The 14,095-nt window shown below is 43.4% G+C and overlaps 1 protein-coding gene across 3 annotated transcripts in view; it reads left to right on the forward strand.

The window, feature by feature from the left end:
• Dock2 (dedicator of cytokinesis 2) overlaps positions 1-14,095 on the forward strand; it is a 418,217-nt gene that overhangs the window by 361,243 nt on the left and 42,879 nt on the right. For all 3 annotated transcript variants that reach the window (XM_010622200.2, XM_033761620.1, XM_033761619.1), the window contains 3 exons: positions 4,606-4,691; positions 11,526-11,682; positions 13,526-13,566. In XM_010622200.2, coding sequence (XP_010620502.1) covers positions 4,606-4,691; positions 11,526-11,682; positions 13,526-13,566 — 284 coding nt within the window. The remainder of the gene's footprint in view (positions 1-4,605; positions 4,692-11,525; positions 11,683-13,525; positions 13,567-14,095) is intronic.

Raw genomic sequence — 14,095 nt, forward strand, 5'->3', positions numbered from 1 at the left:
GTGAACCCCAGATCAGACATCTGGAGGCCAGCGGGTTGCATTTGAAAACTGGTCTTGCTGCATGATATCTAAACCATTGGGTGAGAGAAGGACCATGCACCTGAAATATGACCTCCTCTTTCTAAACAGCTTGATCCTTGCTCTCCCTCACGAATCTCATAAATGGAGGCCTGTGTCATCATTGCTGCCTTTTCCACGTCAGTCAGCAGCAAACCCAGGAAGAAGAGCTCTTGTATCCTAAATTCCTCGCTTCAGTGGGGGCTGGGCTCCTATTAAAAAACATTCTAGTAAATGGAAGGAGGTAAATAGTCCAGATCCTCTAAAGAGAGGCTGCAGAAATGCATAGGGAAGACCTGATGCAAATGTGAGAACCTGTGAGTCACAGCTGGAAGAGAAAATCCAAGGCCTGCTCAGGACATCAGGGCCTGTGGGGGTCACCCCTTATTCTTGATTAGGCTTCTTATGATTCACATTGGCTTGAGTAGAGCCTGACTTCTGCGAAAGCAATCTGTGGATATTCCCTGGCAAATTCCACCTGGCAAGGATGAGGTGAAGAGAGGAGCAATGAAGGAATGTAACTGTAAAGCCATGAGTGCAAATGAAATTAACCTGGAAGAGTAAAGCTACATCATAAACTCTTCGTAATGACAATGATGGGGATAAGGCCTGTCATCATGACAGAGCAGAGTACCTCTAGGAAATGCTTATGTTGGGCGTAGGGTCTCCCTTAGTTCAAGTTCATCTGTCTTTGAAACCCAAGACACACTTCCTATTTTAGCTTCCTCACATATGAATCAGGGATCCTACCCAGCCCTCTTGCCTACTGTAAAGATTAAATGGGATAATGATGCTGCTGGTGACAACAGCAGGCCAAGATGACTGTTCCTAACTGTTATGAGCATCTATCATGTGCCAAGTGTCATGGCCTTTTACACATGATTTCCCATTACCTCCTTACAGTGCCACAATGAAAGTAGGTGCGATTTTAAGTTTGCATTTAATAAGTGGGAACACTGAGCAGCTGAAGATTTTATTAACTTGCCCACTGTCGCATGGCTGGGAAAAATGGCAAAGCAAGACTCAGCCAAGTCTCTTTAATGTCAAGGCCTGTGGTCATAGCCACTCCTGAGCACAGCACCTGTCCTGGGATATCCTTAGCTCTCTAGCCACCCTGGAGGGCTCAGACACTGCGTGGCATCGTATGACTCTGCTCTTTCTCTGGCACCCTGCAATTTCCCTCCTGGCAGGCTCTTTTGTGACCCCGAGACAAGTGCTTATTTACCCCATCCACTTCTTTCCTCCAAAGAAGTTCATCTCATCAGGAGGAATGGTGCCAGCATTTCCCAGTGAACCACTCAGACAAGAAAAAATGCTGGTTTTCTCCCCTAAAGCTGCTTTTTAGCACCATTCTGCAGTAATAACAATAACATTAGCAGTGATAATATGCCAAGCCAGCTCAGTGCACACTTGAGCTCCTGAATTTCTCTTGTGCTCTACATATAGAATCCCCTTCTGCTCTCCCTAATGCCTCCAAACTAGGACCACTATGACACCCATTGCATTGACAAGGGTGGGCAAACTATAGCCTGAAGGACCAGATCATCCTGCCACCTGTTTTGTAAATAGCTCTACTGAAACACAGCCGTGTCAGTTTGTTGATGTGTTGTTTGTGCCTGCTTTTGTGCAGCATAGTCAAGTAGCTGTGACAGAGACCCTCTTGTCCTCAAAGCCTAAAATAGGCACTAACTGGTAGGAAATATTTGCCAATCATGACCCTGCAGGTTATAAAGACAACCTCCCTTTCCCAATGTGGCGGAGGGACAGGAAGAGGGATTAAATAACAGCCAGCCAAATAGCAAAAGCTGCTCTTACAGAGCCTCAGCTCTGTTAGTTTCTTCTCTAGATTTAATGCACAGACATCCCTAAGTATGATGGCCCCCAAATTCTGACCCTGCACTCTAATTAACACACATAAAATGCGTGATGAGTTGCATCCTATAAGGGGCATAATTCATTTGCAGACTAGCCACCCAAATCCTGATGATAGCTGCCTTCCCAGAGCTCTGTTCTTTCCTTTCTTTCTCTCTGCAAGTCTCTGCTCCAGCTGAACTGTACTCCTCATTTTTCTCCACCTTGCTAAGTCCACACCTTTGCTGATACTATTTCCCCCACCTAGCAAGCCCTTCCTCTTCCCAAATATCACAACCCTATTCATCTTTCCAGTCCTGGTGATCTCTTGTAGTAAGTCTTCCCCACCTGTGGGGACTCTCAGACAATTCCTTCCCATTTGTACTGTTACTACAGGCCTTTCTGTTCTTTTCATTACTCGTAGTGTGTAAAAGTGAGGGACCGGAGGCATCATGGATGACTTGTAAGCCTGAGGGAAAAGTGAGTCTGGTGCCTGCCTTCTATCATTCCAACTCAATTGGGCGCCATCAATTATACACTGAAAGACCCTGCAAAAAGTTCGCCGCCATTCATCTGAGATTCCAGACAGGTCACTTATATTCTCAGAGCCTCACTTCTTCATCTGTAATGATAGCCGACACTTACTGAAGGCTGTGCGAGCCAAGGCCTGGCTGCTTGTCATGGATTTTCACATTCAAAGGTGACCCTAGACCTCCAAGCCTTGTAGGATATTATGAAGACTGAAAGTGAATTAAACTGAGATAGGAGCCAGGAGTCTCCAGGCCTCCTTTGATCTGGATGACTTTTGCCAAGGACCCCCTTCCCCTGCCCAGGTGCCAGCTTCTTTGTTAATGATGAGTGGGAGGAGGAGGGCCGTACGATTTGGGTGGGCCCTTCCGGGTGTGGGGTTAAAACAGTACAACCCACTCTGAATAGCATTCATATGGAAAAGACTTTGTAATGTCTTTCAAGGAAATATGCTGAATACACAACAGTCCCCACGCTGCAGAATGCTTCTTGACATCAACACTGTGGCCCCAAAACATTCTCTGGCTTCAATGCAGCAAGATTTGGTGGAACTATACAGGGTACCTTGCTTTCTGGTCACTTAGCAGTCTGATCTCTGACCATTACCATTGCCACCAATCTTGACTCTAAAGGCTGGTACTTGCTTCGTGTCTTGTTATTGTCATTCCATGTTAAAAACAAAATTCCAGGTTAAACTCCAGTTTATATCAGCTGGTGTGTGTATGTGTGTGTGCATGTGCTTGTGTGTACATACATACATCCATTCATATAAATGAGAAAACTCAGTTATTGCTGAATCCAGGGGCCCCAAAACTGTACTAGGTCTCAGTTTCTCTCCATCACTTTCTGCTCTCTCCTGTACTGATGTTATTTCCAAGGTCACTCCTTCATTATGGTCATCCATAGCAGCCCCAGGCTTACAGGTTTCCATCTTGCAGTTCAGCAGAAAGACATTTTTTTTCTAAGAGTTCCAGCAAAGCCTCAGATTAGACTCTTAACTGGATTGGCTTGGGCCTTTCTTGATTCCAGGCTCTGGGAAGTGAATACGCTCATTAGGAGCCAGGCCTCTGTCTGGTGTCCACACTTGGTAGTAGGGAAGCATGACCACCTGAGCCTCACAGACTGACACTAGGGCTAGTGTGATTGCCAAACTGTGGAGAAAGGAATACTAGGCAGGCAGAAATAATGGCTGCCTGTGTCAACTTGCCATTGCCTACAGATGTAGGATTCCATCATGCACCTCTGTGCTTCTGCAGTGCTGGGAATTCCCTTTTCCTTTTTTATCCTTCTGCAAAATTTCTTAACTGACCTTTGAATAATGTACAGTGAAACCCCGTCTCAGAAAACAAACAAATAATAATTCTGTAAGCATCCAATCCCAGTCACATGTAAGAGTTTTTTAGAAGGACAGAGTTTTGGACTGGCACTTCCTCCTAGAACTGGTTCAGGGTCCCAGGATAGCGCATTCTTCTGTCTGTCCTTCCAGGCCTCTCAGGCATCAGTGCTTAGCAGCTGCTCCTCCCCTCTGGCCTTCCCACCCCCAGAAGTCCTGGCACATTTTGTTTTATTGTAAAATGCATTAGCATAGAGCACACAATGAACCTCTCTTCCCACCAGCAGTGATGCACATAACATTTGCACTTGCATGACCAGGGAGAGGACAGCATGCCTGCCCCTGCCTCGCGTCTCCACACGACAAATACTGCCCTCTTCACCATTTCTTTTTATCATACACAGATGCCTCAACCATTTTGCTGCATACTGAATCCAAAATCCTTTTTGAACCTTGAATATAGAAAAAAATCATAAATGTTATTGTTCTTCTCTTACAGACCAAGCCAGCCCCCTCCCTCCCTCCCTCCATCTCTCCCTCCCCCCTCTCTCTTTTTTTCTCCCTCTATCTCCCTCCATCCCTCTCTCCTTCTCTGGTGTGGCTGTGTGTGTTTTTGTCTCTTTTTCTCTGCATCTCTCTCTCCCACATCTTTCTGCTCCAGCACCCATCACCTGGGCACTACTGAAATGCAGAAGAGTTCCTTGTGCCATTTGCATTCCTAGATCTCAGCACACATCCTACCTATCTCAAACTTTACTTAGAAGAATGAGTTGACTAACACTGACACTCAGCCTTCTGATATTATTATTGTTGTTTTTCATCTCCTATTTCTTCAGTTTGAGAATGAAATCATCCTGAAGCTGGACCATGAGGTGGAAGGGGGCCGAGGGGATGAGCAATACATGCAGCTCCTGGAATCAATGTAAGTTCTATGCTCCGTACACAACCCCCCAACCCCTCGAGCACCTGCCCTACACTGGAGACCATTGTAGAGGTTCATGGGTCCTGGAGAATCTCCTAGTTTTGGGGGAAGAAACCCTATTTGTCTCTCTGAAATGGCTATTTCTTTGATATTGATGGAGTGGACCAGACAAAAAGAAACTTTTCTGTGTTAGAAAAAAAGAAGAGAAAGAAACAAAGAAACAGAGAAAGAAAGAAAGAATCTGCCAATGCCCACATCTAATTTATGTCTTAAACATGGGATGATTTTTATTGCTACTATTCCTTTTAGATTCTTGCCACATAGTGATTATAACCAGTATTGATAGGCCACTTGCAATGAATGGCACTGTGCTAAGTGTTCTCTGGTTATTACCTGTGATCAAACTTACTCTTTTGGATCCCTGTTTCACAGAGGGGACTCCTAAGGCTCAGAGAGGTCAGAACGTTGTCCACAGAAGGTAGGAAAAGCTAATGAAAAGGACAAACAGGGACCTGAACCAATCTTTGTAGGATTCTAGTGTCCAGGCCTGGAGTGGGGAGAGGACAGCTGACAGCGCCCAAGGCCATTTGGAGTGAGGACAGGGTTTTCTTTTAACAGCTTTATTGAAAAAAAAAAAATTCACATACCATGCAATCTACCTGAAGTGCACAATTATTGATTTTTGATATGTATATATTCACAGAGCTGGGCAACAATCATGGCAACCGATCTGAGAACATTTTCATTACTCCTCAGATGAAACCGTACCCTTGGCCCCACACCCGCTCCACATACACTCTCCCATCTCCCCTGCCCCATGGAACCATCTCTTTGCTTTCTATCTCTGTGGATTTGCATACTCTGGGTATTTCATTTAAATGGAACCATGCAATACATGACCTTTTGCGACCAACTTCTTTCAGGTAACATGATGTTTTCAAGGTTTAGCCATGTAGCATGCATCAGTATTTTATTTATGTTTAATTTGTTAACTAGCACACATTTACAGTACACAACAAATACATTCATGGTGAGGAATGGATATCTGTATATAATCTTCTGTATAATTATGTTACATATCTATATTAATTATAAATATTATGTATAACCTTTCTTTTTTCCTCTCTCTCCCTTCTTTCTCCATCCCTAGACCCCCTTCACTTTTATTGAAAAATAATAATCCACTGTCTGTTCACTAATTTTGTTTGTTCTGTACTCAGCTGTTGAATATTTGGCTGTTATTGCCGGGGGTTTTTTGGCTGTGAGCATGCGTGCACGGATTTTTGTGTGGATAAATCCATACGTTGCTCTTGGCTATATACCTAAGGATGGAATCACTGGGTCATATGGCAATATAAATACTGAGATATTCAACTTTTTGATAAACCACCAGACTATTTTCTAAAGTGGCAACAGCATATACATCCCCACTGGCAATATAGGCGGGCTCTAGTTTCTCCACACCCTTCTTAACACTTGCTAATTTCTATCTTATCGATTAGAGACATCCTAGAGAGTGAGAAGTGATAGCCCGTTGTGGTTTTGATCTGCATTCCTGCAATAGCTAATGATGTTGCGCATCTTGTCATGTGCTCATTGGCCATGTGTGTGTGTCTTTGGAGAAAGACATTGGACTTAATCTTAGCCCTGCTTTGCAGCTGCATGAGTCTGGGCAAATCACACAACCTCTCTGGGCCTCAGTATCCCCATTTCAAAATGATAATAATAAGCCCCTGTGGTTACTTTGAAGGCTGGGTAATTATAAAGCATCTGGCACACAGCAGGTACATGCTTAATAAATATACTTCAGTCCCTCAGCCTGACTCCCAGTTTCTGTCTCTGGCAGCCTGGTAATCGCCCCCCTGCCCAGAAAATGACTTTTCCCAAGGGTTAGGAATGCAGCCAGGCATCCCAAACTTCCCCTAGCTGTATATTCTCTGATTTGCAAGATGCTCTGATATAATTCTGGGTTAGGATTCATCTTTCCCCAATCCTTTCTAAATATTTAATAATAAAAGGAAAAGAAAAACCTTGCTCTGAACCCCACAGTGAGCTCTCCATCCTGTCCAGCCCATCAGAGCCCAGTGGGCAGAGTGGAGTCCAGGCAGCTTGGTGTGAGCTGGCTCTGCCCTGGCCCTTGTCTCTATGCACAGCTCTTCCAGGTACCTAAAATGCAAACTAGACGCACTGGAAGGAGAAACCACTGTCTGCCTCTCCAGTGGATACTGAAACTGACCATACTGGGGCAGAAACAACATTCTGCTAGAGTCACTGTTTATCTTAAAGTTCCAAAAAGGAAAATCTAAATATTGACCAGAAGTGGAACCATGTACAGCACTGGAAATTTCCATTTTTATAAGTGGATGGGGCTCTGTGGTAGTCTTCAGACTATCAGCAGGGTTTTCAAATCCTTCCTCAGTGATTATTTATAAAAAGAGTCCTTAGAGGTTGAGGAAATTAAAGGCAGCTCATTATTTTCCTCCTAAGGTAGAGGTGTGAATGCTCCTTACACAAAACTAATCAAGCCCAACCCAGGGAGTCCATGCCTCTTCAGAACATTCAGAATATCCAGTTCCTGCTCCTTTGTTTGACCTCTCTGAGCCTCAGTTTCCTTATCTGCAAACTAGGGGTAAAATTATTATCTAGCTCTTACAGTTCTGTTGGAATCACATGACAAATTTTGTAAAATGCTGAGCATGATGTCATTCTTTTTCTTTTAGTTTTACGTTATTGGCATAGTCTCTGATACCTAATAGGTAGAGTGCAGATGCAATACCCAGTATTGTTATTCAGCAGGTAGCATTATACTTATTGGAAGCCAAGATCCTACCTATCTTTTTCCGCTGGGCTGGTTATCTCAGTTCCTCCAGCCCTTCCTCCAAGCTCCTTAGACCTGGTTGCCCTCAGATCTCTCAGAGCACACTCTCATTAATCCAAATTGGGTTTAAATTACAAGTTCCATAATAGGTAGAATAATAAGACAACCCCTGCCTGCTTGTATTCAATGTTTGGGACTATTTCTAGAAGTAGCAAGGGTACTGGAAGGCTGAGAAAGACCAAAGATGTGTATTCTGGTCCTGGACCCTACTTAACCCAGTTCAGTAGGAAGAGGAGCTGTCTCATAAGAGGTAGAGACTCTGCACATAATTTTTTTTATTAATTTTATTGAGTTTATTGGTACATTTTAGGGATACAGTACAGTTACATTCATTGTTGGGATCGTGTACCTCTACATGGGAAGTCTTGATTCTCATTTTTTCCCCTTACCTCTGCCCTCCCCTCACCCCCTCCTCCCCTCCCCATCTACAAACACTTTATTTTCATCTTTTCATTCTCTCACATTTTTTTCTTTTCCCTTTTTGTTCTTCCCCTACCCATCACACCTTCCCTGCACCTTTAGCTCCTTTCTTCCCATTTCTAAATGTCTAATGTAATCTTATTAGAATATTATGCATTGTTGCAAATTATTCACACCAGGGAAATTATTCGGTATTTACACATGTATGACTTATTTATTTCACTTAGAAGTATATCTTCAATATGTATCCATTTTCCTATGAATGAATCTATTTTCTCGTTCTTTATGGCTGAGTAATATTCCATTTTATAGAAAAACCACAACTTCTTTATCCAGTTTCCAACGGATGGGCAAATAGGCTGTTTCCAAGATTTAGCTATTACAAACTGTGCCGCTATAAACATGGGTGCACATACTTCTCTGTGATATGATTCTTTTAGTTCTCTTGGAAAGATACCCAGCAGAGGGATGGCTGGGTCAAATGGAACCTCCAGTCCAAGCTCTTTGAGGTATCTCCACACTGATTTCCATAGTGGTTGCACTAGTCTGCACTCCCACCAACAATGGAGAAGGGTTCCTTTCTCCCCACAATCCCGCCAACATTTGTTATTGTGTGATTTCTTGATAGCAGCCATTCTTTGTGGGGTGAGGTGGAATCTCTGCACATAATTTTTAAAGGAATGAATGCAAGTCCATCTCTATCCACACTGACAGAAGGTGGAGCCAACTCCTCCCTCTGAAGGTCTCCATGCTGAATGCGCAGCACTTCCAGAGAGGGGTCAGCCCCTCTCCAGCACCCCAAGGCCACAGCAGAGGCAGTGGAAGAGTGTTTGCTCCCCTCCTTCCTCTGAATAGTTCTTTCTCATTGTTGCTTCCAACCTCTATGTAACTCAAAAGAAAGAAACATCTATGTAATCTTGAGAGAACCCAGTCCCATGGGTCATGTGCCTCATATATAATTTAGGGATTATAACATTTCCTACTTGAAGACATTTTGTAGGTATTAAACAAGATAATCATTGAAACAGGTTAGCACAGTGTGTTAAGCCACAACTACTCAGTAAAGGGTAGTACCACTATAAATTATGGCTAATTTTTATCTTTTTGCTTTTCCCCCCTGCTAGACTTGGATCTACATGGAAGTCAGGGTCTTCACAGTCTCTGAATTCCTCCTTTTTACAACAGTACATATGGGAGGGAGGGATGATTGATGGATGAATAAGGATGAGTGATTTCTAATTAATTGCCCCATTATTCTCGTCAGTTCTAGACTGTATGAGCAGCCCTTTTACTTACACCTAAGGTTAGAGAAACAAAAAAGCCAAGATCTTATTCTTCGAAACATTTGCTTCTCAAATGTGACCCGTGGGCCCACCAGTATTAGCATCTCTGAGAGCTGTATAGCAAGGAGAAACTCAGGCCTAAGTGTAGGCCTGGTGAATCTGAATCTATTACAGCAGTGCTCAGGTGATTTCCTTATACAGTGACGTTTGCAAAACTCTGGATGAAGCTAGGGGTTCTTAATCCTAGTCAGACACTGGAATATCTAGACAGCATAAAACATTAGACAGTGCTGCTTATGTCCCACCGAAGATTCCAAGATCGTTGGACTAAAATGCGCATGGGGCTTTGTAAAAGCGTCCCTTTTGAACATGGAGCCAGGGTGTGAGCCCCTGGTCTGTCTGAGGTCAGACCTTGAGTGCCTCCTGCCTGGGAGGTTGTGAGAAATCCCACAACAAACACTGCAAAGTCACAGCCTGCAATTGAGGTGGGAAGCATCCCTGGAAGTGGCTGTCCCAGAGGGAGGCAGGCACAGCTGTGACTGAGCCAGACAGGCCTAAATCACAGGGCTGTTTGCATCTCCCACTCACAACAGGGGAACAGGTGCTTCTCTCAGGGCAAAGATTGATTTGTCTGGTCCCAGCCAGTCTGCAAAGTAGCCTCCTTGCAGCCTGGCGTGACTTCTGGGATAAAATGACTTCCAAAGTCCTTACTTTCCTCCCTTTACCCTGCTAAGGGCTTGTGGGACTTATACTACCACAGACAAGTGGTTGGAGCAAACCATATAGCCTGAGTGGTGCTTGTCGCCCCAGAGAAATGTGCTGCAGTGTCTCTGGGAGAACACTCCCCAAGGTGAACAGCAATTGATTCAATTCCCAAACTCATCACTTAAACTTAATACTAGGATGCATTGGGAAGGCCTTTTAACCTTTCTGAGCTTTGATTTCCTCATATGTAAAGTGGATGGGACACTTTTACCAGTCAGCATTCCAGGGAAGGTTTCTTAAGAAAAAGGGATCAATATAGTACAGGGTCAGGCACAGAATAAATAATTAATGTCTCCACTTATCAAAATTTTAAGCCATTCATCTCTCCCTCATTAGCCTGCAGGCCACCTGAGGGTAGACGTGGTTCTTCTCACATTGATGTCTTTCTCCCTGACCATACTGTGCCTTACATAATACCTAACAACTACTAGGTGCTTTTAAGATGTCAAATTTTTTACATTTTCATTTTAAATTTTTTGAATGTTCATGTTACATGAATGTTTTAAATTTTTCCAAATAACATACCCATATTCAAATAGAAAAATGAAGACTTTCCTCCTCTGTTTCTCCAGCTAGGCCCCTTGTCAGAAGCAACCATGATTACTCATTTGGTGTGTATCCTTTCTGACCATATGCCGAAGGTCACCAGGTGCATTTGTACCTACATAAGAGTGTTTGGTAGTAGAGACACATGCAGGAGACAGGCTGTTGATATTAACCAATTCTGTTAGCTTGGACACGTTAGCTGACCTCTCTATGCCTTAGTTTCCCCATTTACAAGAGTCCTACCTCATTAGACTATGATGGGAGATTAAATGAGCATATGTTTATAAGATGTGAAAAATAACGCACCTAAGCCATCAGTTACATTTTAAAAAGTGGCTTAGGTATCTCATTTGACTTTATATTTTATAGAACTTTTCATGTCAAAATACATTTATCTTTCCAGTACTTTTTAATGGCTTCAGATAATTACATTTTGTGAAACTATCTTAATCTATTTAACCATTTTGTAATTGATGGACACTTAAGATGGTTCCAACTATTTCACTATTAGATCCAATTTATAAGTCCTGTAAGTATATTCTGGCATACTTCTCAGAATATTTCTGTAGAAGAGATTCCCTGAAGTAGAGTTGTTAGGTCACAGACTATGTGCATTTAAAGTGTTGATAGATATTGTGAAAATTGCTATCCCCCAAAAGTTGTCCTAATACACTCACAATGTTGAGTATTTGAAAATAACTATTGCCCACACAGTAGTAACCATTATGCCCACAGTAGAAGATTTTCTATTTAATTTTTTTTCCTATTCTGATGGCAAAAAATAAATACTTGCTTCACTATGTGGATAAGCACAGGTAGGGATGAACAGAGAGAGCCAACTCATGAATCAGGGAAGCTTGGATTTGCTGGGCTCTTTGGCTTGTGCTGACCCCTACCCACTTATGTTCAGGGCCTTGAACTCACAGCCTTGTCTGTCCGCAGCCTGATGGAGTGTGCTGCAGAGCACCCAACAATCGCCAAGTCTGTGGAGAACTTTGTGAACCTGGTCAAAGGTCTCCTGGAGAAGCTGCTGGATTACCGGGATGTGATGACAGATGAGAGCAAAAATAACCGCATGAGTTGCACTGTGAACCTGCTGGTGTGTGGTGGGCGGGTCTCCCTACAGTCCCAAGGGGGCCCGAGTCCAGGGGCAGCCTAGCTGCCAGTCCCACTACTTCGTAGGGAAGTGTTACTAATGACTTTGGAAGTCAGACAAATGTGGGTTCAAACCCCTGCTCTGCCATCTGCTAGCTCCGTGATGATGCCTTCCTATGACTCAGTTTCCCCATAGGTGAAGTGGGCATTATGAGTATCCTCTTTATCACTTAATCTCCCCAGGAAAGAACATAGTAGAGCAGTCGGTTAAGAGGAGGAGCCTTGGTATTGCACAGCTCAAGGGTTCTCATCCAGCCTTTGATAATCTATGGAATAGATCAGTCATGGAGATGTTCTGACCTATTAGTTTGCTTCTCTGTTCCATGGAGAAAATACTGGCCTGTAGGTTATTCGTTTGTGCAGTCTTTGCCTGAAGTTAAATGCTCAACATGTACTAGTTGCCTAAATGAAGTAACACTACAAACTAGAGCTTACAGAAAATTACAGGGAGCAGGGTAACCAGAGCAGCTAATGCCAAACACAAGATCTCAATGCTTGAATTATATGAGCTCCCACCAGCCAGCTCCCAAATGCCTCCCTCAGGTATTGTGTGACATGGTCAGGAGATGGAACCACAGTGCTTTCTGTCCATCTTAAAACGGTTTAAATGAGGAAAACTAGCCAAAGCCCATGTGGCGTCCACTACCTCACCCCCTGCCATTCTCAGAGCTCCAGTAATATGCATCCTGTCCCTGAGTTCTGCTGTGCACCTTCCTTCCTTATATGGACTCTTTTAACAGCTAAGGTACTGCCATTGATTTTCCTAAATGCTGAGGGGAGTTTAAAACTCCTGACTACAGCAGAAAGGAATTCAGTTCTAATAACTCCACTTGCTCCAATTTACATAAAGAGCAGGAAGAGGGGGTTTTCTAGGAATTGAGCCATTTCTTTAAGGAGAGCCAGAAGCTGGGCAAAGAAATTGACCTTTTGCAGTCAGAGCAGGATCAGAGAGAATGCTTGAGACGTGCAGATCTATAAGCAGTCAGCCCCTACTACTTTTTGGTGTGGGACTCAAACTCAGTGTCAGGGAAGGGGTCTCAGTGGTGGATGGTAGTTGAGGGGCTGGTGTCATTGCAGCTTAGGTCCTGAGATCTGACCCCCACTGTGTGCCCTGGCATACGTCACCCGCCGCACTCTGAGGTACACCTGAGTGTGTCAGATTGAATTAGAGTTTGCCCCTGATTTGGATCTTAAATTGGTTCAGAACCTACTGGCTCTGAGTAGATAAAGATTTGTTTTAAAATTTCACAGAATTGGGATCTCTCGTGGATGGAGCCTGGGTCACCTCCAGTCTAAATGAGCCCTGAGCTGGAATAGGAGGGACCCAGCTCCCTAGAACCTTGGCTGAGAACCCTGTGCTGTCCGGAGTCACCATCTATTATTATGCCAGAGATGCTATCACTCACTTTCCAGCTCAGGTCCCTGAAACTCAATGGCCTGAGCTTATCAAGGCTCAGCTGGCTGCTTTTCAAAGTGGACTTTGTCAAAGGAGACTGCTCAGTCTCAGCAGCCTACCTCTCAGCCCAGCAGATAGCTCAACTCTACATCCCCTCATATGTGATGACTGAGACAGGCTCTGTATCCCTTTATAGTCAAGAAAGTGACTTGCAAAGCAGATTCTCCCAAGGAAGCTGTTGGATGCAGTCATCAAGGTGAATGTCTTGCTCCCATCTCAGGGCTCAGATAGTAAACAGCCAGATATCATTTTCTTATCTCCATCACAGCATTCTCTACCCCTACAGCTCTGTAAAGAAAAACACTCATCACTGTTTTTGCTCCCCAACTAGAATTTCTACAAAGATAACAACCGGGAAGAGATGTACATAAGGTAAGATTTTATTTTCTGAAACTCAGACCTGCTATGATACTTCCCCTGGTCAGTATCCATTGGTGGCTCCCTGCTGCCTTCCACATAGAATTTAAACCCTTCTTCTTGGTTCTGAGATCCTCTGTGTTCTGATTCCTATAATTTCCCAGGCTCTTTCCATTCTCTGATAATCAGCCCCATAAATCCACTTGGAGTTTTCCAACCTCTGTGTTGTCCTGCTGTACCCACTGTCCTTAAACATAAATATTTTGTGCCTTGAGATGTGAGTTGCATTTGCATTTTTTGTTCTAATGTGGGAAGCCCCAGTTAGTCCAGGAATGTGGAAAAGGACACTGGATAGCCTGGCTTTGAAAGGAAAAAAAATGTCAAGTTGCATAATGCCTGCTTCTTTCTGGGCATTTTTATTTATTGGAAAGTATAATTGTTATTTTTTTTACTCATTACAAAAATAATACATTTTACCAAAACAAAAAAAAAAACCTCATAAAATACAAGCAAAACAAAATAATGAAATGAATTACCATAACCC

Source organism: Fukomys damarensis, unplaced genomic scaffold, assembly GCF_012274545.1.
Source record: "Fukomys damarensis isolate Sample0158 unplaced genomic scaffold, DMR_v1.0_HiC HiC_scaffold_9, whole genome shotgun sequence".
NCBI lineage: Eukaryota > Metazoa > Chordata > Mammalia > Rodentia > Bathyergidae > Fukomys > Fukomys damarensis.